General features: G+C 44.4%; 1 protein-coding gene across 3 annotated transcripts in view; it reads left to right on the top strand.

The window, feature by feature from the left end:
* The first annotated feature begins 2228 nt into the window (after positions 1 to 2228).
* LOC129845984 (golgin subfamily B member 1-like) overlaps positions 2229 to 20874 on the top strand; it is a 28470-nt gene continuing 9824 nt past the window's right edge. The window contains exons 1-8 of one of the 3 annotated variants that reach the window (XM_055913975.1): positions 2229 to 2353; positions 2762 to 2864; positions 3687 to 3820; positions 6424 to 6533; positions 6844 to 7012; positions 7098 to 7202; positions 7439 to 19549; positions 19874 to 19986. In XM_055913975.1, coding sequence (XP_055769950.1) covers positions 2321 to 2353; positions 2762 to 2864; positions 3687 to 3820; positions 6424 to 6533; positions 6844 to 7012; positions 7098 to 7202; positions 7439 to 19549; positions 19874 to 19986 — 12878 coding nt within the window. In that variant the 5' untranslated portion in view covers positions 2229 to 2320. Of the gene's footprint in view, positions 2354 to 2761; positions 2898 to 3686; positions 3821 to 6423; positions 6534 to 6843; positions 7013 to 7097; positions 7203 to 7438; positions 19550 to 19873; positions 19987 to 20874 lie in introns of all 3 variants that reach the window. The other 2 variants (XM_055913974.1, XM_055913973.1) reach the window with 2 other exon arrangements.

Below are 20874 nucleotides of genomic sequence, written 5' to 3'. Positions count from 1 at the left end.
GGGTAAACTGGAGGCAGTACAGTGGAGGCCTGTGCTTTTTATTAGTCCCCCCTCCTCCATGTAGTCTTTCTTTCAGTATCTCCCTCTCTTTTTCAGTTTCCTTTCCTCCCATTTTCCCCTCCCTCTCTCCTTCCTTCCGTCTCTCCCTCCCCCAACTTTCCCTGCCACCTTCGGACTCCGTTGACATCACAATGACGCTGTCTTTGAACTGATCTGCAAAACCTATTAACACAACAAAATTACAAGGCTTCAATGGTGGTGGGAAGGCTAACGCTAACACTGGAATTAGGACTAACTGAGGGCGGAGCTTATGTGGAAAAAAGAAATAAACCAATGATCTTTATAAAAAAGAAATAAACCAATGATTTTGTTTATAAAGAAGAAATAAACCAATCAAAAGAGCCCTAGAAGACTCCTCTAATAGAATTATGAAATATCCTTATTGTTTAATTTATAGAAAAATGAGGCTATATCTAAACCACTAATGACACTAAAGTGAAAATTCTAGGCTACAGTTGTGATGTCATTGTGAGCATAGTTACTTGACAGATGATGTGGAATTATATAATATACTGACATAATAGCTTGAGGGAGTTTTATGTGTTCTCCTAACACACACACATGCGCGCACACTCACACACTGCAAGTGGTGCTGTTTTTCAAGGCTTTCGTCCTCTCCAATCATCTATCCATCTTTACTAACGCTTGCTAACCTCATTGCTGTCATTTGCCTGCGTAACGCTGCCACCCTTGGTGCTTGTAGTTGCTGAAGAGGCTGACTGGTGCAATGTCTGGTGCATTCCTACTCAAACCTGGTTTCTGGAGCTCATCTTAACATCTAAACAATTAAATATTGTCATGTCCATTCAATGATTGCTCATCACTTAATTAATTATATGGAGTCAATTCCATATCAGTTCAGTACATTCAAGGAGATTCCTTGGAATTCAAGAATCTAAAGAGTCCTCATTGAAAATAAATGACTTTTTTTTTTTTCGCTTGGCTACATTGACCACTTTGCACTACCACATCTGTAATCCTTACCCAGTGAAACCCTTCTCTCTGTCACCCAATGAAACCCGTCTCTCTGTCACCCAATGAAACCCTTCCCTCTGTCACCCAATGAAACCCTTCTCTCTGTCACCCAATGAAACCCTTCTCTCTGTCACTCAATGAAACCCTTCTCTCTGTCACCCAGTGAAACCCTTCTCTCTGTCACCCAATGAAACCCTTCTCTCTGTCACCCAGTGAAACCCTTCTCTCTGTCACCCAATGAAACCCTTCTCTCTGTCACCCAGTGAAACCCTTCTCTCTGTCACTCTTTGCTTTTAGCTAGTCCTCCCCCATCCCTCCCCCATCTACCTGATATCACAAAACAGATGGGAATGAGTTTTGTGCAAATTGTTGGCCCTGATTGATCAATTTGACATAAATGTGATTGCTGCCCCCTCCCCTTCCCCTTGATGGTCCAATCACTGACTAGTGACCACTGATAATTAAAAATGTAGTGACCACTGATCACAGTCCAATCACAATGTGGGCAGCTTTCAGTCGGAATGGCTGTGACCTCCCTGCTTTCCAGTATGCCAAATCACCATTGAAAATGTTGTTGCAGTACAGTCTCCTTGAGCCGTAAAGACATTGCAACCACTGTCCCGGCCCACCCCCCCTTCCATCCTCCTCGTGTTTGGTTGCAGACTGTCTCCCTCCCTAATAGTTATGCATGGCTTTGACCAGAAACTCTGCTTTTAGGAAAGTCTACACAGCCACACAATCAACACACACACACACACACAAACATATGTAAAGAACACACGCTCACAGGAGTCTGGAGTGCTCTAGCTCTCTTTCTCTCCTCTCTGGAGTGAGTCTGCACGTTTCCTTGTGTGCAATGCTGCTGTTGTGTGTTCATCCATTGGGTGAGCGTACTCTTTTGCAGTCTTTCCCTCTTGTCTTTCATCCTCTCTCACTCTTCTCTCACTATCCATTATCTCTGTCTCACTCCCTCCTTTCCCTGTATCATCTGTCTTTCTTAAACCATCCTCTATCTCTCCATCTCTGTCTCTCCATCTCTGTCTCTCCATCTCTCTACCTCCATCTCTCTACCCCCCTCCTGTAATGCATCTCTGGGGTTCAACTCTGTAACCCAAAAACACCCCCCTCATCGCTCCCTCCCCTTCCCTGTGGCACAAAACTGATTGAGGATGACTGGTTCTTTCCCGGCTGCTCCGATCCAGCGCTGGCCAGCCGGCAGCAGGAGTTGGAGGAGGAGCTGGTGCAGGCCCGGGGTCTCACAGGGCCACATAGGGGCGGCAAGAAAATGGGAGGCACCGCCCACCAACACAGCCTGCAGGTACGGAGTAAAAGGGAGAGGGGGAGAATGAATGATGGAGGGGAAGTGGCAAGATGGGTGAGTGATTTGGTAGAAGGAGGGTGTGGTGAGTTCAGAGCTGGGAAGGAATAAGGCAGCAATAATAATAATTTTATGTGTGATAATATTTGTCCTCTTTCAAGTACAAGTGTATTAATACACGTGTGAATTATTGCATATCCCAACTCTCCCTGAGACACCCTCGGAGAGCGTGGTCACATGGTCACGGCCAGCAAGGATGCCTGTAGATGATCAGTATAACAAGGGAGATTAAATGTTACTGTAGTTCTGTCTGACGTTAGATTTGTACGCTATCCTCTGTAACATCCCAGACGATATGTACTTCAGTCACTAGACTAAAATGAGTATTGTCACCCCACCCCCACGCAGGAGGACTTTGAGTTTGATGGCAAGCAGGCGTTCCACCAGGACCCACACAGTGGCGGATCTGAGAGCACCACCCCGATGGAGGAGGAGGGGGAGAACATGGGAGGTTGGTGGCCTGAGTACACTTCCCCCAACACAGGTGTGAGACCCACTAGACAGTTTACGCTGGCATGCACGTTGTCGCTTTTTGTGTATTTGTCACCCACCCACCACCATTTTGGGAGCTTGAGATGTTTTAGTCCTTTGGGTTGTTTTTTGGTCATTTTGTCAACGTAGGCCTAACACTCCTCCGCCGTTTTGGGAGTTTTACATGTTGGTGTTTTTTCTCCCTCCAGTCTAACACATTCAACCCCAGAGTGGATACATTCCCTAAGGTTGACTCATCTGTGGGGTTTTGTGTTATCTCATCACAAGTTGAGATGGTTATTATTGGAACATGTGCATGCTGGTTGAACTGGCTAGTATTTGGCTCGCTACGATGTTGGTCCATGTCGAATGCATTGAACTCTTGTCAGTTCATATGAATTTAGGTGGAGAGTTCCCCCCGTCCGTGGTAAGTGTTTGGCTTTTATGTTGTTTTGCATGCCCTGTCTGTTCTTAATTTTCCTCTTATCTCTCCTTGTGTTTGACACATTCACTGTGTTGAAAGGTTCATGGTTTTTAATGGGACAAAAAAATATAAATAAATGTCCAAAAAACAGTGACCTTGCATGGGGCAAGTAGCAGACCAACTATCATAAACATTGTAATCCATCTCAACAATATGTTTGCATGGAAACGTTTCAGTTGTGACTGTATAAAGGGCTGTTTCTATGACTACAATTTGCATCCATTTTCGCTAATTATTGTTGATGATGATAGATAACTACCAGATTTCTCAACCACTGAGTTGATTGTCTCTTTCTTGTCTATGCGACTGCCCTTACAGGTGGCCTACGGTCGGTAGTGGAGGAGTTGGAGCTGGAGAGGAACCAGCTGCAGGAACAGATCCTAGGCCTGGAGGACCGCTGTCAGGACCTTGAGGACCGGCTGCAGCTACAGGCTCGCATCGAGTCCCTACAGGTAAACTCTCACGTCTCACAGACCTGGTTGGACCCTCATATCTCACACCTTGTAGAGCTATCAGAACCACATGCACCTTGCAGAATGCCACACTGTACCAAGATAGCCTCCATAAAGACACTTAAAGCAGGGGTTCCAAAACTTTTTCACTCAGGCCCCCGTTCCAGCATTGGGGGAACATCCCACACACCACGTCTGTTTCTATTGGCACAAGCACTGTTCATGACACAAACTGTTCATACATTTTGCCGGTTTAAAGCATATTTCCTGAAATTCTACAAATTTTTTAATTGGTTATAGAGAAAATGTTGCCGTTTTTAAGCTAATTTACTTGCAGTTATATACATTCTGCCATGTCTAATGTGTATTCATGAAATATTTGAGTGACTCGAACATTACTACACAATCTGTGCTAAAAACCTAGCTAAAAAACATTAGCTGACATTTGCTAGTTGATCTGCAAATTTCTGACAAGTTATAAATAGATCTCTAAGGTATACAATGACCGACATATCAAGAGGAATACCGTAATTGCTGGACTATTAAGCGCACCTGAATATAAGCCGCACCCACTGAATTAAAAAAAAAAAGTATTTTGTACATAAATAAGCCGCACGTGTCTATAAGCCGCAGGTGCCTACCGGTACATTGAAACAAATTAACTTTACACAGCCTTTAAACGAAACACGGCTTGTAACAAAAATAAATAGGCTTTAACGAAACACGTCTTGTAACAAAAATAAATAGGCTTTAACGAAACAGGCTTGTAACATTTTTTTTTTTTTAAATAGCAGTAAACAGTAGCCTACCAAGAAAGTCCTTGGTCACTATCTTCCTCCTGTGCACTGAAACCACTGAAGTCATCTCCTTTGGTGTCGGAGTTGAATAGCCTCAGAATTGCTTCATCCGATGTTGGATCGTTTTCATTGTGCTCTCCTCACTTTCATCCGGAGGCAAATTCCCCGCTGAGCTTATGCTGCCCTCTTCAATACGCAGCAGCTCCACGCTGTCAGGACCCACTGGCAGACTTGACCATAAGTCGCTCTTCGCATGCGGCCCGTTTTAGAAAAGGATTTCTCCCCACTTGTCATCCAATCCATTTTCTAGTTCGGGCCATCTGCTTTTCTTTCCTCTGAAAGCTTTTGTTGTCTTTTTGCACTAAGTCAGTTTCTCACGCTGCTGTTTCCAACGTCTTATCATCGACTCATTAAGGCCAAGCTCCCGTGCAGAAGCTCTATTTCTTTTTCAAACAGCCAGATCGATCGCCTTCAAATTGAAAGCTGCATCATATGCATTTCTCCGTGTCTTTGCCATGATGAGGGTGACAAAATGACTACCGTAATCAGAATGATGGAAAGTTTGAGCGCGCTCGATTTACTTCACATTATATGACGGTGCTCAGTTTTTTGGCGGCATGAATTTGTGAAAGCGGGAAAAATCCATAAATTAGCCGCGTCATTGTATAAAGCGCAAGGTTCATAGCGTGGGAAAAAAGTAGCGGCTTATAGTCCGGAAATTACGGTACTGATAATTTACTACCCAATTCGAAATTTCCCCTTGTCCATTCTATAATTACAACTTTCAAGAGTAAGTTGATAGCCAAAAAAATTCCCCAAAAAGTTCCCAAAAAAATGTTGGGGGGGGGGAACCCCACAGTTTAGGAACCACTGACTTAAGGGACCTTTCTTTCTCCCCTCTCACACTTCCATACCACTCACCATAGATGACCCACTTATACCCTCCTATACCTCCTGGTCTGTTAATAAAAAGAAGCACACAACTGACTTTGGGGTTTACTTACCTGTGCCAGTTCCTGAGGTAGTGGAAATCTAAACCAGTATATTGTAACTTTGTCAGCTGCTCCCATTATCAACATTTTGCATCTTATAAGTTCTCCTTTGTGTTTGGGAGTTTGTTTTGCTTTTGCTTTTGGATTGACTTTTTACTGAATTAATTTGTACTATTCAGTTTATTGCATGTTTCCTCCCGAGGACTAGGATTTTGTAACAAACCCCTCTAACACAGGTGACGTTTGATGTAGATGAAGAAAGGCATCCATTTTGGGTTTCCCAGGTGTGTTAGTGTTTGTGTGCGCTAGAGAGAGCACCTCCGGCAGTGAAGACTAATCCTTTGGCTTGTTTGTTTTGGAAACCCACTGTTCTGTGTTCACGGCTTGCGAGCAGTCTTCTAATAAGCGAGTGCTGTGTTGAGCATATTTTGGCCACAAACTCACTTGGTGTGGAGAACAAACTCACTTGGTGTGGAGAACAAACTCACCTGGTTGGTTAATTGTTCAACCATCATATAAGGAGCATTCAAAAGTATTTGACAATTCTAATCAGGCCAAGTTCAAAGCATTGTTTTACCCTAAGAAAGGCAAAAAAGATAATAGAAATGATACTAAGCCAAAATGTCCTGAAAGCTGAATTGTGTTCCTTTTATGGTGTGTTGTTTGGACTAAACCTAACACTGTACATAGAAGAAAGGGAGTAGTATTTTGGGTCAATATGTGTGCAGTGAGATGGAGTGAGCTTCCTACCGGCTTTACGCTGAGCTTTTCTCCAAACCATGTTAAACCTTCCCTCTCCTCCCCCTCCCCACAGAACGAGTCCGAGAGACTACAGGGTCAACTGGCCAGCCTTCGGAGCCAGCAGAGCAGGGATGCAGAGAAACACCATCTCCTGGTCACCAGCCTCAACGAGCAGCTCATAGGGTAAGCCCACACAATTCAAAAAAGGTCACGGGTCACACACAACTAGTAGACCGGTTCATTTCCCAAATTTGTATCCAGTGCCAGTTAGTCATTTAAGGGTAAAAGGAATGTAAGGTTTTTGTACTGAATAGTTTGGCTCCATGCATCTAACTGCAGTCATATGCAAATTATTAATAAACAAATACAATCAAGCATGGGTAAAGTTGTGCACTGAGGATGATCATGTGTGTGTGCTATTTTGTTTTTAGATTATCACCATGTCCTCATTTGTAACCTTTAAAACATCTCCTTTCTCTTTGATGCTTTTTAGACTGAGCGACACCCAAGAGTGTCTCGAAACCTCTCTTATAGAGAAGGAGAACACATTAGTCAAGACCTCTGAGAAACTGGAGCTCATCGACAGCCTCCGAGATTCTTTAATGGAAAAGGAGGCGCAGCACAAAGAGGTCGCCGACAAGCTGCTTCAATCTGAGAACAATGTAAGTACAGTAGCCTGTTTTGGCCATCAATTAATAGTCAAATCTGTTTTATAGTAAGTCATGACACCTTCTTTTCTTCTTTCAGCTCACTGAAGTCTCCACAAAATGCAGTACCTTTGAAAAACAGTGTTCAGAACTGAAGACAGCGGTTGCAGATCTCACACATAAGCTGAGTGTGCTTAAAGAGAAGGTAAGGTTTTCGGTATATGACTACCATGGCTTAATTATTACTGTGATGAAATATACATATTAATTGGAATTCAGGTTAGAGTTTTTGCATATAAGTAACCAGAAGTGATGTTTATCTCAGATTTAATAGTTTAGGCAAACTATTAACTTCACACTCATTAAATGGCAATGATATTGACAGTACTTTAGGAGATTTCTGCCTCCAGTAACATACTTGTATTTTTTCCAAACCCGTAGACACAGAAACAAGAGGCCACAATAAAGACTCTTCAAAACGACCTGGATCAAACAAACGATGAACTGGACAAGTTGAACACCACCCATCTGGAAGAAAGGTCTCAGCTAATCCACAACCTTCAAAGCTGTGAACGGGAGATTGATAACCTCAGAGACGTCCTCTCAGACAAGGACAAGGAGATCTTTGCCCTCTTGGGCAACATGGCGGAGTACGCAGAGCAGATCATGGTGCTGAAGCAGGAGATCAAGCACAAGGAGGAGGACCTGGTTCGCATCGAGACCGCCCTCACCAAATCGGAGCGGGAGGCACAGATCATCAGAGACTCTCAGAACTCGGACCAGCAGGCTCTGAACACCAGGACGGCAGAGCTGGTGGAACAGCTGAAGGATGCAGAGACTGAGCTGAGCAAGGCCAAAGAGGAGAAGGAGTCGAGGACAGTAGAGGTGGAGGAGCTGAGGAAGCAAGTGGAAGAGGACAAGCGGACCATCCTGGAACTTCGAGGGGAGATCCAGCAGCACAACGTGGACCATCGTAATCATCTCTTGGAGTGCGAAACTCAGATCTCTTCACTGAAGGAGCATGTGACTGTTGCTTCCCAGAAACTACAGGAGTCCGAGGGTCTCATCTCTCAGTTGAGGGAAGCAAGTACATCCTGCAAGACACTGAAAGACCAGCTCCAGGACAAGGAGCAGACGTATGAGAAAGAACTCAAATCGGTCAAGGAGGAACGGAACAAGCTTCGCGCAGAGGTGTCCAAACACAACGATGACCTTAAGACCCTGTCCAACCAGCTAGAGAAGCAGACAGAGTGTCAGGTACAGTTGAAAAAAGAGGTGCAAGAAAAACTGGAGACAATATCCTCTCTTGACGAAAAACTCAGGGCCATCCAGGAAGAGGCCGAAGTAGAGCAACAGAAATGTAACACAGAACTGCAAGTCAGAGATTCTGAAAAGGAGAAGTTGGCGAAAGACCTGCAGGTTAAATTGGAAAATATCTCAAATATGAAGAAGCTCTTGAACAACATGAAGACTGAAAAACAACAACTGCAAGCTGACCTGAAGGAGAAGGTAGATGAACTTAAGTCGCAAAAGCAGCTTGTAGACGAGCTTAATACAAAATCTACCGCAGCTCTTGAACTTAACAGCAGTTTGAACTCTCAAGCAAATGGCCTCAGAGAGGAGAATCAGAGATTGCAACAGGATATAGCTGGAAAGCAGAAATCCATTTCAGAGATGACAGATGAAAGGGATTTTCTGAGAAGCAAAGTCTCTGACTTCGAAACACAGCATTCAGAAAACAGCGAAGTCATTGAAGGGCTTCTGAAAGACAAGGAGGAGCTGAGTGTTAGAGCCAATGAACTGAACAAGGTCATGGAGCAAAATAAACAGTCAATTTCCAAGAGTCTATTTGAGAAAACAAATGAATGTAGTCTTCTAACTAAAACACTCAGGGAAAAGGAGGAGACAGTTGCACGTTTACAGGTGCAAATTGACAGTTTGAACACTCAGGTGGAGCAGTTCCATCTCAACATTGCTGAAAAAGAGAAGTCTGTCACTGATCAAAACTCACAAGTAGAGGCACAGCAGAGCCAGCTGTCGCAACTCCAGGAAACAATGTATTTACTGCAGGAGCAGGAGACTGCCCTGAAAACTGGGCTCACGGAGAAAGACACCGTATTGCAGCACAAATCAGATGAGTGTAGCTCTTTACAGAATAAACTTGGGCAGCAGAAAAAGCTTCTATCCAAGTTACAGGGTGAGACTAAATCACTTAAAGGACAATGCTCACAACTGACCCAGCGTCTGGAAGAAAAAGAAGAGACCTTCAGACAAATGACACAGGACTGTGAAAACCACAAAGACGAGCTGAACCAGAGGAACGAGTCATTGAAGTCACTAAGCAGTCAGCTTGGTGTCATGAACGAGAGCAGTGCGAAGTTGGAGTCTGAAAACACAGAGCTGAAGACCACTCTGGAGAACCACGCAGCAGAAAACAACAAGCTGAGGGAAGAGATGGAACAGAGGCAAGCTGAGGTGGTTGGCCTCCACAGTCACATCCAGGCACTGAGTGAGCAAAACCAACAACTCCGAGCTGCTTATGAGATCAGAGATAAGGAACTTGCCCAGCAAATGCAGGTTGCATCTGAGCTTGATAGAAGGGTAAATGTGACTCTTGAGCAGAACACAAACCTGTGCTCACAACTGAACAGTCTGACAGAGGAGAAGCAGATACTGCAACAGGAATTAGCTGTACAGTCGGAGTCCATTTCTGAATTAAGCAAGGAGAAGAACTTACTTCAAGATAAACTTTCCAATTTTGCAATGCAACATTCAGAAAACTGCAAAATTATTGAAGGGCTACTGGAAGACAAAAAGGATCTCAGTGTCGCAGTAGAGGAACTCAACAAAGTCCTAGAGCAAAACAAACAGACCGTTTCAGAGAGTTTGCTGGACAAAACAAATACATGTACTAATCTCACCAAATTGCTTAGAGGGAGTGAAGAGGCACTTGCACATTCACAAGACCAAGTTGACAGCTTAAACACACAACTTGATCAACTGAACAACAACATGACCGAAAAAGAGAAGACTATCAGAAATCAAAACTCACAATTAGAGGCCCAGCAGAGAGAGTTGTCGCAACTCCAGGAGACATTGGCTCTATTACAGGAGCAGGGGACCGCACTGAAATCTGGTCTCACAGAGAAAGACACCATGTTGCAGCAGAAAGCAGAGGAGTGGAGCTCTTTACAGAATAAACTTAATGAACTGCAGGGCGAGACTAAATCACTCGAAGGGCAATGCTCACAACTGACCCAGCGTCTGGAAGAAAAAGAAGAGACCTTCAGACAAATGACACAGGACTGTGAAAACCACAAAGACGAGCTGAACCAGAGGAACGAGTCATTGAAGTCACTAAGCAGTCAGCTTGGTGTCATGAACGAGAGCAGTGCGAAGTTGGAGTCTGAAAACACAGAGCTGAAGACCACTCTGGAGAACCACGCAGCAGAAAACAACAAGCTGAGACAAGAGATGGAACAGAGGCAAGCTGAGATATTAGATCTTAAGGACAACATCCAAGCATTGAATGAACAGAATGTCAGACTAAAAACCGAACTGAAAAACTCTGTCACAGAGGCATCCAAGAAACTTGAAGAGATTTCAGTTCTCAAGGCAGAGTTCTCTAACAGGGACAGTTATGTGTCTAATTTAACAAAGCAACTGACAGCAGCCTGCTTGGACAGGGATAGCTTAGGTTTGAATTTACAGCAGAAAGGTGAGTCCCTAAAACAGCAGGAGATGTTTATTAAGCAGTTACAAGCTAAGTCAGTAGAGGGTGAGGGTCAGATGAGCCAGGCCATCACTGAGCTGCAGACACAAGCTCAGAGTCTTCAGAAAAGCCTTCAAGACAGAGATGTTTCGCTGCATGAGGCGGAGAAACGGCTGAGTCTGCTCAGAGAGAAGTTCACCTTAGAATCTGAGGATTTCAAAACCCAGCTGAATTCAAGTGCGGAAACAATGAAACAGCTTCAGGGTGATCTGCGTAATGCGGTGGAACAGAGTAACCAGCTCAGTGGGAGGCTTGAAGAACAAGAGGCACAGCTTAAGCAGAAAGTTGATGATTATGTGAGTTTAAGGACATATGTTTCAGAGCTGGAGGATTCCACCACACAGCTCAGAGGTCAAGTTGACAGCCTGACCTCTGAGTCATCCCTGTTAGAAGAGACCCTGAAAGAGAAAGTCAAGTTCATCCTTGAGGCCCAAAGCACCTCCTCAGCTGTTAGCGAAAGCCTAAATTCAAAACTCAAAACCAAAGATACAGAATGTGAGCGCTTAAAAGAGCAGCTTTCGCACCTCCAAGAGTCCGTTTTAAAGCTCAATACCAAAGATGCAGAATGTGAGAGCTTAAAAGAGCAGTATTCACACCTCCAAGAGTCTGTTTCAAAGCTCAATAGTAGCCTCAGTGCCCAGTCCTCTGAAGTGGCACGACTTCAACAAGCCTTAGAGGAAAGAGGGACTGTCGTTATGGACCAGTCAAAGTCCCTTCAGGAGCTGCAGAGAAGGGCAGATAAAGCAGCCCTCTTCAAAACCCAGTTCATGGAGAGCACAGAGTTGGTGTCACAACTGCAGGGTCAGATTCAGGAACTCTCCACTAAGTCTGCAAGCCTCAGCCAGTCAGCAGAGCAGAACCAAAGTGCCTTTGTAAATGTTCAGGAGAAGTATGCTGCTCATTTAGAGGAGCTCCGGGAAGCTCGGACGATGCTTTCTCAAAGGGCCGAAGAGATGTCCAGTCTTAATAAGGCCCTCATTGACAGCAACGGCGCAGTTCAGGCAGCAGAAAGCACCATAGAGGTGCTGAGGAATGAGTCTTCCTTGCTACGTCAAGACCTTCGGCAAATACAAACACTGAATGTCGACCTTTCGAAACAAAAGGAAGACGCCCTTGCTACCCATCAAAGGAGCACCACAACATTCACTGTCGAAATTGAGAGACTAAAATCTCAGTATTTGCATGTGGCTGCTCAGGTAAATGCACTGACAGAAAATCTTGAGCAGAGAGAGATGTCTCTTCATGCCATTAACAGTCAGTACACAGCCCAGGTGAAACAGGCAGAGCACGTAATATCAGAAATGCAGAAACTAGAAGAGCAAAATAACAAGCTAAGAGAGGAGATCGCTCTGTCAAAGCAAGAAAATCAACAGCGGCTGGATGCAGCAATCAGTGAAAAAGAACGTCTGCAGCAAGAAGTTCAGAAACTCATAATTGAGAGAGACGAACATGACAAGAGCTACAGCAGCCAGATACAAACAATGCAGGAGCAGCTGCATCTCCAAAAGCAGCAGCAATCCAGCAGCGTGAACGAAGTCATGGAGAAAATGGTGGCTGAGAAGGAAAGACTACAGGTTGAGGTTAGTGTCAAAGGTGAAGAAATCACCGGATTGAAATCAGACATTCAAAAGATAGGGCAAACTCTTCAGGACTCTGAGAAGGAGTGGCTATCGGTCCTGGATAGAGAGACGCAGGATAAAAATCTCATTGCGGAGCAGTTGAAAAGTGTTGAAAATGAAATTAAGTCTAAAGATTTTAAAGTTCAAGCATTGAAACAAGACCTAGATAGTTTACATGAAAAGTTGTCAGAGGCAGCAACAGCAATTAGACAGGGTTCAGATCTGCTTAAAGCGAAAGAGGTAGAGGCATCCTCGTCCAGGGTTCAGATTGAAAACATCTTAGTATCTGTCCAGGAAAAAGACAAGCATAATATTGAATTGAGGCAGGCTCTTCAAGATATGGAAAGTGAGTTAAGACAATTGGAGGTCAGCAAAGAGTGTTCTGACAAAGATTTGTCTGTATTGTCCCTAACCATGTCTGATAGAGTAGTTGCTTTAGAGGAGGAAAAGGTCTCCCTACAGACTATGCTCAAACAGTTGAGAGAAAGACATCAGTGTGAGCTAGATTCTTTGAGGGGTGAATTAAATAAAGTTTCAGAATTGTTGAAACGGACAGAGTGTACCCTTAATGATAAAGAAATGGGCTATCGAGGTGAGAATCAACAGAATGTTTTATTGCAAGAAAAAATACAGCACCTTCATGCACAGCTCCGAACTGAGACTGAAAATCTGAGAGAGGCAGGTATTAAACAGACAGCTCTACTTAGTGACATCCAAACGAAAGATGAGCAGGTCAGCTGCATGACCATCCAAATAAGTCACCAGAAGGAATTGCTAGCAGGTCTCAGTCAACAGTTAAGGGAGAAAGATGCTTCAGTAGCGCAGGTAATTGAATCCGCCTCAAACGAAAGGATGAAATACGCAGAGGAAAATAGTAATTTCCTCTCACAGCTGGACAGCTTGGAAAATGCACAAAGTAGCTCTATGAAACAGCTTGAACATATGTCCTTGCAACTAGAAGAGAGCAAAGGTCATCTGTCACGCTCTCAAAGTGAACTTGAGACCAAGGATTTGGAGAATGGAGATTTGGTTAAAGAAAAGGATCATCTCAACACTCAGCTCACTAAGTTAACCAAAGAAAAAGAGGTCATGAAAAAGAAGCTCCAAGCTGCCCTGGTTGTAAGGAAAGAACTATTGAAGAAGCTAGAGGAGCATGAACATCAAATAGAGCAGAATGTGAATAAAGGAATGGAGATTTCAGGCCTACAGGATCGGTTGCAAGAACTCACTTTACAGGCTCAAGCTACTGCAAAAGAGCATGAAGACATTGTTGCAGATATTAAACAGCAAGTTCATCAGAAAGAGGGTGAATTCCTAGAACTGGCCAAGGTCTTAACAGTGCGAGACAGTCTTGTAGAACATTTTGAAATAAATATGCAAACTTTGCAGGCGAAACTAGATGAACAAGAAGCAAGTTTGACAACAGCACTGCATCATCTCAATGAAAAGAGCATCATCATTGATCAACTTAATTCCAACATCTCTGAGAAAGAGGAGGCTTTTGAACAGGAGAGAAGTGGTATGATGCTGAGGTTAGAGAAGCTTCAAGAGGATATGAAAAAGAGCGAGGAGAGTTTGAAGGAGGACATGTCAAGTTCCAGCGCTACAGCTGTTGACATTGAAAACGAGTTGACGAAGGTGAAGCAAGAAAAGGCAATGATGCAGAAAAAGGCTCAAGCTGCTTTACTGGCACGAAAAGAGACTATTAAGAAGTCTCAAGAAAGTGAGAAAAAGTACACCCAAGAGCTTTCAGAATTAAAAGATGATTATAAAGCACTCCTGGAACAACACTGTCAGCAGACCAATGACCTTTATGCTGTCCAGTTAAGTTACGACCAGAAGGTCAAGAAGTTTGAAGAAATCAGTCAGGCCTCAGTCTCTCAGCTAGGTGAATTGGAGACCCTAAGACTGCTTGTACAGGAACGGGATAAAACTCTTCAAGACCTCAACATATCCCTATCAGAGAGGGAGAGTCAAGTGCATGACTCCTCATCATATCAAGCAGAGCTAGAAACCCTTCACTTCAAACTGGAAAGCATGTCCTCTGAGTTGGCAAATAAGGACAAGGTTCTCATAGCACTGGAACAGAAGTCCAAAGCATTATCTGAGAGAATGAGCTGCACAGAAAGTCAACTTGAAAAAGCACATGCAGAGATAAAGGAGAAGATGGAAGAGCTCGCAAGACAGCAACAAGCAATGGAGATGGCCGAGCAGCAGCACCAGCAGGAAAAACAAACTATGGTAGATGACCACCTGGTGCTGCAGAACCAGTTGGGCGCATTACAAGCCACAGTGGAGGAGCTAAAACACACCTTAGAAGCACTTGTTGGTGAGAAAGAATCCCAGTTACACAAATTTATAAGTGAAAGCAAAGAACTAATAGAGGACAGGGATCGAGTGAAAGGAGAGCTGGAGAATGCACTCACTACCATCGCCCAGCAATCGTCTGAACTTCAAATCCTCCAAAACACTTGGGCTGAAACTCAACAGCAACTCGGTGAAGAAAAGGAACAGCTAAAAGTGGAGCTTGAAAAAGCACAGTCCCATTCTGCAGAGTCCCAGGCTGAAATGGAAAGTCATAAGCTGCACATGGAATCACTACAGCAGGAAAAAGAAAGCGCCTACATGGTCATAGAACAATTAAACTGTGAAGTTGCCATGCTGGATGCTCAGCTAAAGGAAGCTGGAAAAGTACATGAGGAGCTTCTTCAAAAGATACCTGGTTTGCAGGATAAATCCTCTGAACAGATTGGGGTAATTGGGAAGGAGGTCCAGTATCTTAAGATATCCCCTGAAGAACATGAGATGAGTCTCAAGGAAAGAGATGATGCCCTGGTGATTTCTCAGGCTCTGGCCACAGAAAAGGAAGAGCTTATTGCTGCCTTGGAACAGCAACTGCAGCGGCAGATTCACCTTCACGAAGTTGCCATGGAAAAGATGAGGACTGAAGTTGATGAGCTTCAGCAGAGGTCTCAAGAAGATGCCAGCAAAACAAAGGATCAGGGCAACCAAAGCAAAACAGCACTTCTCACCAGGAAGCTTCAAGCAGCCTTAGTTTCCAGGAAAGAAATCTTGAAAGATAATAGCTCTCTGAAGGAACAAATACGTATACTCTCAGCTAAAAATGAAGAAATTGGGGCACCATCCATTGTACTGGAAACGTCTGTTGCCAAGTTGAAACAACAAAAAGAGGATCTGGAGAGTTCTGTATCATCCCTGAGCAAGGAGAAAGAGAAGCTCATTGCCGAGGTTGATCGCATCCTCAATGATAATCACAATTTATCTGCAGCCTGTGAAAGCCTCAAACTCACCATAGAAAATATCACCCAACAGAAACAGGCATTTTCGTGTCAGCTTGAGTCCCTGAAAGACTCGCAGACGGATGAGTTGTCGGAGTGGAAATCTAAGCACACAGAGCTGAAACAGGAGTATGAGTCACTTTTACAAGCGTACGAGAATGTCAGTAGCGAAATGGACAAGATGAGACAACTATTGGAGGGGGCAAGAAGAGAGAGACAAGAAGCTCTCTTTAAAGCACACAAATCTGAATCTGAGAGGGAGAATCTGGAGAAGCAAGTTGGGGAGATGGAGGATGAAAATGAGAAAATTAAGGAGAAGATGAGAAAGTTTACTAAGGCAAAGCAGCAGAAAATGGAAGAGCTGGAGGAGGAGAATAAAAAAATCAGAATAGACTTGCTAGAGTTTGACGATAAGCAGAAAGCCACAGTTGAAGAGTTGACTATTAAAAACAACCACTTGGAAGCAGAGATCCACAGCCTTGTAGAGTCCTCAGAAGCGCTCAGGCGGAAGCTAACAGAGATTCAGCTCAACAATGGCAGTCTGGCAGAGGCACTCAAAGAAGCAACCTGTTCATTAGAAAAGTGGCCCACCGAATCAAAAGCATGTGAGCAAAACATGCAGCTTAAACTAGATGATGCACTCATTTTGAATAATTCACTGACTGCCCAGATTGAGTCACAGAAGACAGAACTTGCTTCCCAACAGGAAATCAATAAGTTAATGCAAAAGGAGAAAGAAACTCTCTCTGAAAGAATTAAACAAATGCAGAATAAGCATGAAAAGGAATTGGGAGAAAAAGACGATGCAATCTCAGAGCTCCAAGAAATGATCAACAGACACAGCCAAGAGATCATCAGCCTAAATGAGAAGGTCAGGATCTTGGAGGACGACAAGTCTATATTACAAGAGGAGCTTGAAAATGTCCAAGAGATCTCAGACAAAGTAAAACATGAGAATGAATATTTGGAGATAGTGATCCTCAAAAACGCTGAAAGAATTGATGAACTGACAGAGACAGTCAATGTTCTCCAAGCCCAGAACACACAGCTCTCCTCTCAATTGACTGAGAGCAAAGAGAAGGCGACTCAGGTTTGCCAGGAGAAGGAGGAACAGCAGCTGAAGTTAGTTAAGGAGTTTGAGGAGAAACTCAAAATGTTCCAGAGAGGCAATGAGGGCTCCAGAAATATAAAGAAGGAGCTACAGGAACTGCTGAAAGAAAAGCATCATGAAATCAATCATTTGCAACATGACTCCATCAAATACCAGGAGCTGATTTTAGACCTAGAAAGGTCTCTGAAGGCTTCAGAGTCAGCGCATGAACAGGTGGAGAAGGAGCTGAGGGAAATGACAGAGAGGATATCTTGTCTAGAAGAAGGGAGGAGGCATCTTGAAGCTGAGCTTACCACACACAAGAACCTTCTCAATGAGGCAAAGAAAGATTTGACAAACATTAGCTCTGAAAAAGACCAATTGGTTGAGGTTGTATCAGAAAAGAACAACCAATCAGAATGTCAGGTCATGGAGAGAACTAAAGCACTACAGCATGTAGCTGAGCAGCAAAAGAGTATTTTCATGGAGAGGGAGGTAATTTTACAGCAACATATAGAGGAACTTCTGGGTTCCAAGGAGAAGGAGAGTCAGGTAGTTTTAGAATTGAAGAGGAAAATAGATTCTCAAGATTTACAGATGAATACTCTGAAGAGAGAGGCTGACACTAATTTAGCTAAGTTAGCAGCCCTGTCCTCTAGTCCTCAGGGTACCGATGCTGTGAAACAGTGGAATGATATGTTCCTAAATACCTTGCATGAGAAGGATAGCCAGCTTCTAGAACAGGGCTTTGTCATAACGAGATTCCTTGAAGACATTCGAGTGAAAGAGAAGGAGGTGACTGAACTGCAGGTAACCAAGTCGAGGCTGGAAAGGACACTTGGTGATTACACAGTAGCTGCCACAGCTCAGCAGAGGCAGTTGTTTATAATGGGTGCCAGCAATAGAGAGCTTAACGAAACCGTGGAGCTCCTGAATCAACAGTTGCAGGAACTGAGTGAGCAGGTTGATAGATTAGAACAGGATAGGTGTGTACTCAACAGACATCTCACTGGCAGTGTAGATTCCACATCTAAAATGGAGTTTGATCTCCAGCAGCTGGAAAATACACTTTTAGACACAGAGTCCCAGCTACTCCTCTCGCAGTCTCACAGTGACATGCTTCAGGTTGATTTTGAGAAACAGGAGGCCATTTCACTGCACCTGAAGTCACTCCTGCAGAACAAAGATGCAGAAATCTCCTCTCTGCTGTCCTCCAGAGATGGACAGATGTCTGGGTATCTAGAACAGCTGCAAGCCAATCACCGTGCCCAGGTTAAAGGCTACGAGGACAGACTAACCGCCTTGTACTATGAAAGGGAGAAAGCTGACAAGGAGTTCAGAAGGCTGGAGAACAAAGTAAAATCCCTTCAAATGAAAGTTGACAAGTCCATTCAGGAAAAGGAAAAAATGGCTGCTCAGATGGAAACATTCAGGAACTCCATGGTCTCCTTGCAGACAGAGAGAGAGCGTTTGATGTCAGAATATAGGATGTCTGAGGCAAGGAATCAGACTGTAATGCAAGGCAAGGAGGGGTCGGCTGAAGGAGACCTCAGTGCAACCAAGGGCCTTAAACACGAGATTAGGACTCTCCTTCATCAGATGGATGATCTGAACTCTGAGAATGCCATGCTCAGGGCACAGCTGATCAGATATAGAGAAGACTTGAATCGGGTCCTGTCCTTGAAGGACAGCCAGTTGAAAGAGTTGCTCAGGAAGCAGCAAGATGCCATCAAAAACCTGGAAAACCAAAAAGCCACAGCTGAAAAGCAGAACCGGAAGACCCTTCTGGAACTCGAGAGGGAAGGAGAGGCAAGCGGTGCCTTTAAAGCTGAGAATTCCAAACTTCAAACACAGGTCACTGATCTGGAAGCTAACATATTGTCCCTGAATAAGGGACTCCAAGAAACGAATAAAGGCAAAGTGATTGCCGACTTGCAGCATGCCGTGGCAGCCAAAGCTGCGGAATGTAACGACCTCCAGCAAAAACTGTTTGTTCAGAAAGTGGCAGCGGATGACTGGAAAGGCAGCCTGCAGCTCCTGGAGCGCGAGACTGAGAAGAAATTGGGAGAGGCAGAGGACAAGTACAACAGCGAGCTCGATGCCTTTGAACAAGAAGTCGAACTGATGAGAAACGAGAAGGAGACCGCTGACCAGAGGCTTGCTGAGCTGGCCAGGGACCTGATGCACACTGAGCAGCTGCTGTCCAATGCTAGAGTCCAAAGCACGGACCTGAAGTCTCAGAACGAGTCTCTGGGTAAAGCCATGGCCGCCTTGCGGAATGACCGCGACCAGCTCATCGAGGACTTCAAGATCCTCCAGAACCGATACGACGAGGAGCTCCGAGAGACCCAGGGGGCCATGACCAAGGTGGAGAGATGTCTAGGCGACACGACCTCGGAGCTGGCCACCTTGGCCAAAGAGAGACATATACTGGTACAGAAACTCTCTGCTCTAGAGAGCAAAGATGCTCCCTCCCAGCTCACTTCACTGGTAGACGAGCTGTCTGTGGCCTTGTCAGAGAAGGAAGGGCAGCTCCAACGGGTTTCCCTGGAAAACAACACATATAGCAGTAAGGTATCGGCTTTCTCTAGGTCCATGGCCAGCCTCCAAGATGACCGAGACCGGCTGATGGAGGAGCTGGCTGGGGCAAAGAGGGCATTCGAGTCCAGGCAAGGATTAGGTCCAGAGGTAGTAGACATCGCAAACACGGGGGAGTCAAATAGCCATAGAAGCAGTGGTATTCAGGTCCTTCAGACTGGGAGAGATGTGCTGGTAAGTCACCAGTTGTGACTCAAAGCATGTTGTTTGGTTGTCATTTGGTTGTGTTTTGGTTTAGGCTGTGTGTGTGAACTTGCTGAGAGCATGCAGGGGACCAGTCAAAAAGCTAATCTACCTGTCATGGCTTTGGTGTGTGAACTTCCTGACAGCATGCAGGGGACCAGTAAAATAGCTAATCTACCTGTCATGGCTTTGGTGTGTGCAAGCATGACAATTTGGTTGTGTCGCAGGAATGCAGTTTTTTTGTGAAGTGTTCAAATGAGTCTCCTCAATGTGCGTTGTTGTTGTGTCTCTAGTGGTTTGTTTTGTCTATTAAAGGAGACGAGACAGAGGGTGGATGAGCTGCAGAGCGCCTTGCAGCAGGCACAGGCCTTCAAACTGCAGACTGAAACAGAAGTCAGCGGGTACCAGGCAGAGCTGGCTGAACTGAGGTAAGATCCTAACTGAACCTACAAAGATTTGAGTTGGCCATTAAATTGTATTACTTCTGCCAATTGGGTTACTTTTGCACATTGGTGAGGTCAATGCTCGAAAGCATTCAATGTGTTCTGAAAGATGAGCCGTCGAGGATTATAATAATTATGTCTTTGATGTAATACAGGCAAACCACACACACGGGAGTCCAAATGTGCACTTCACATTTCAAAATTCACAGTATGGAAATGTATGATCTCTATGATTGATGTAGAATTACAACCCATCATACCCTGGGTTGTTCTAAACAGAATGTTTGCTTTATTGTGAAGAACATTTGCAGTGGAACACGCACCTGAATGCCCTCACGACTTCATTCTTTGCTCATCAAAATGTGTGTGTTTCTCTGAAGTGCCTTGTGAAATCCTAACGCCGTATAATCGTTTTTTAGAACTTGGCTAGTCTTGTTGGCAATAGAATGAGCATGCCCACCTGACCGAGACAGTAATTGTGTAGTGGTGGGGATGCAGGGCTGTGTTCCAAACAAAAAACTACCACTGTGCTTGCTTCACTTTTAAGTTATTTTTTTAATATATATTTTTGTATTTACTTAACCTTTATTTAATTTTTATTATGTAACTTCCTTAATTGCACAGCTTGAAGGCTCGTTCGTTGAGTGATACATGTATTGAAATTACTTAGGAACTGTGCACAGTTTGGAGAGGTGTGAGGCCTCATGGAGACACCAGTCAGACCTCTCACTCAAACCCACAGTTTGGAGAGAGGTGTGAGACTCTTGGAGACACCAGTCAGACCTCACTCAAACCCACAGTTTGGAGAGGTGTGAGGCCTCATGGAGACACCAGTTAGACCTCTCACTCAAACCCACAGTTTGGAGAGAGGTG

This window comes from Salvelinus fontinalis, unplaced genomic scaffold (assembly GCF_029448725.1).
Source record: "Salvelinus fontinalis isolate EN_2023a unplaced genomic scaffold, ASM2944872v1 scaffold_0418, whole genome shotgun sequence".
NCBI classification, from domain to species: Eukaryota; Metazoa; Chordata; class Actinopteri; order Salmoniformes; family Salmonidae; genus Salvelinus; species Salvelinus fontinalis.
The sequence above is the reverse complement of the archived record's forward strand: the minus strand, read 5'-3'. Positions and strand labels throughout refer to the sequence as shown.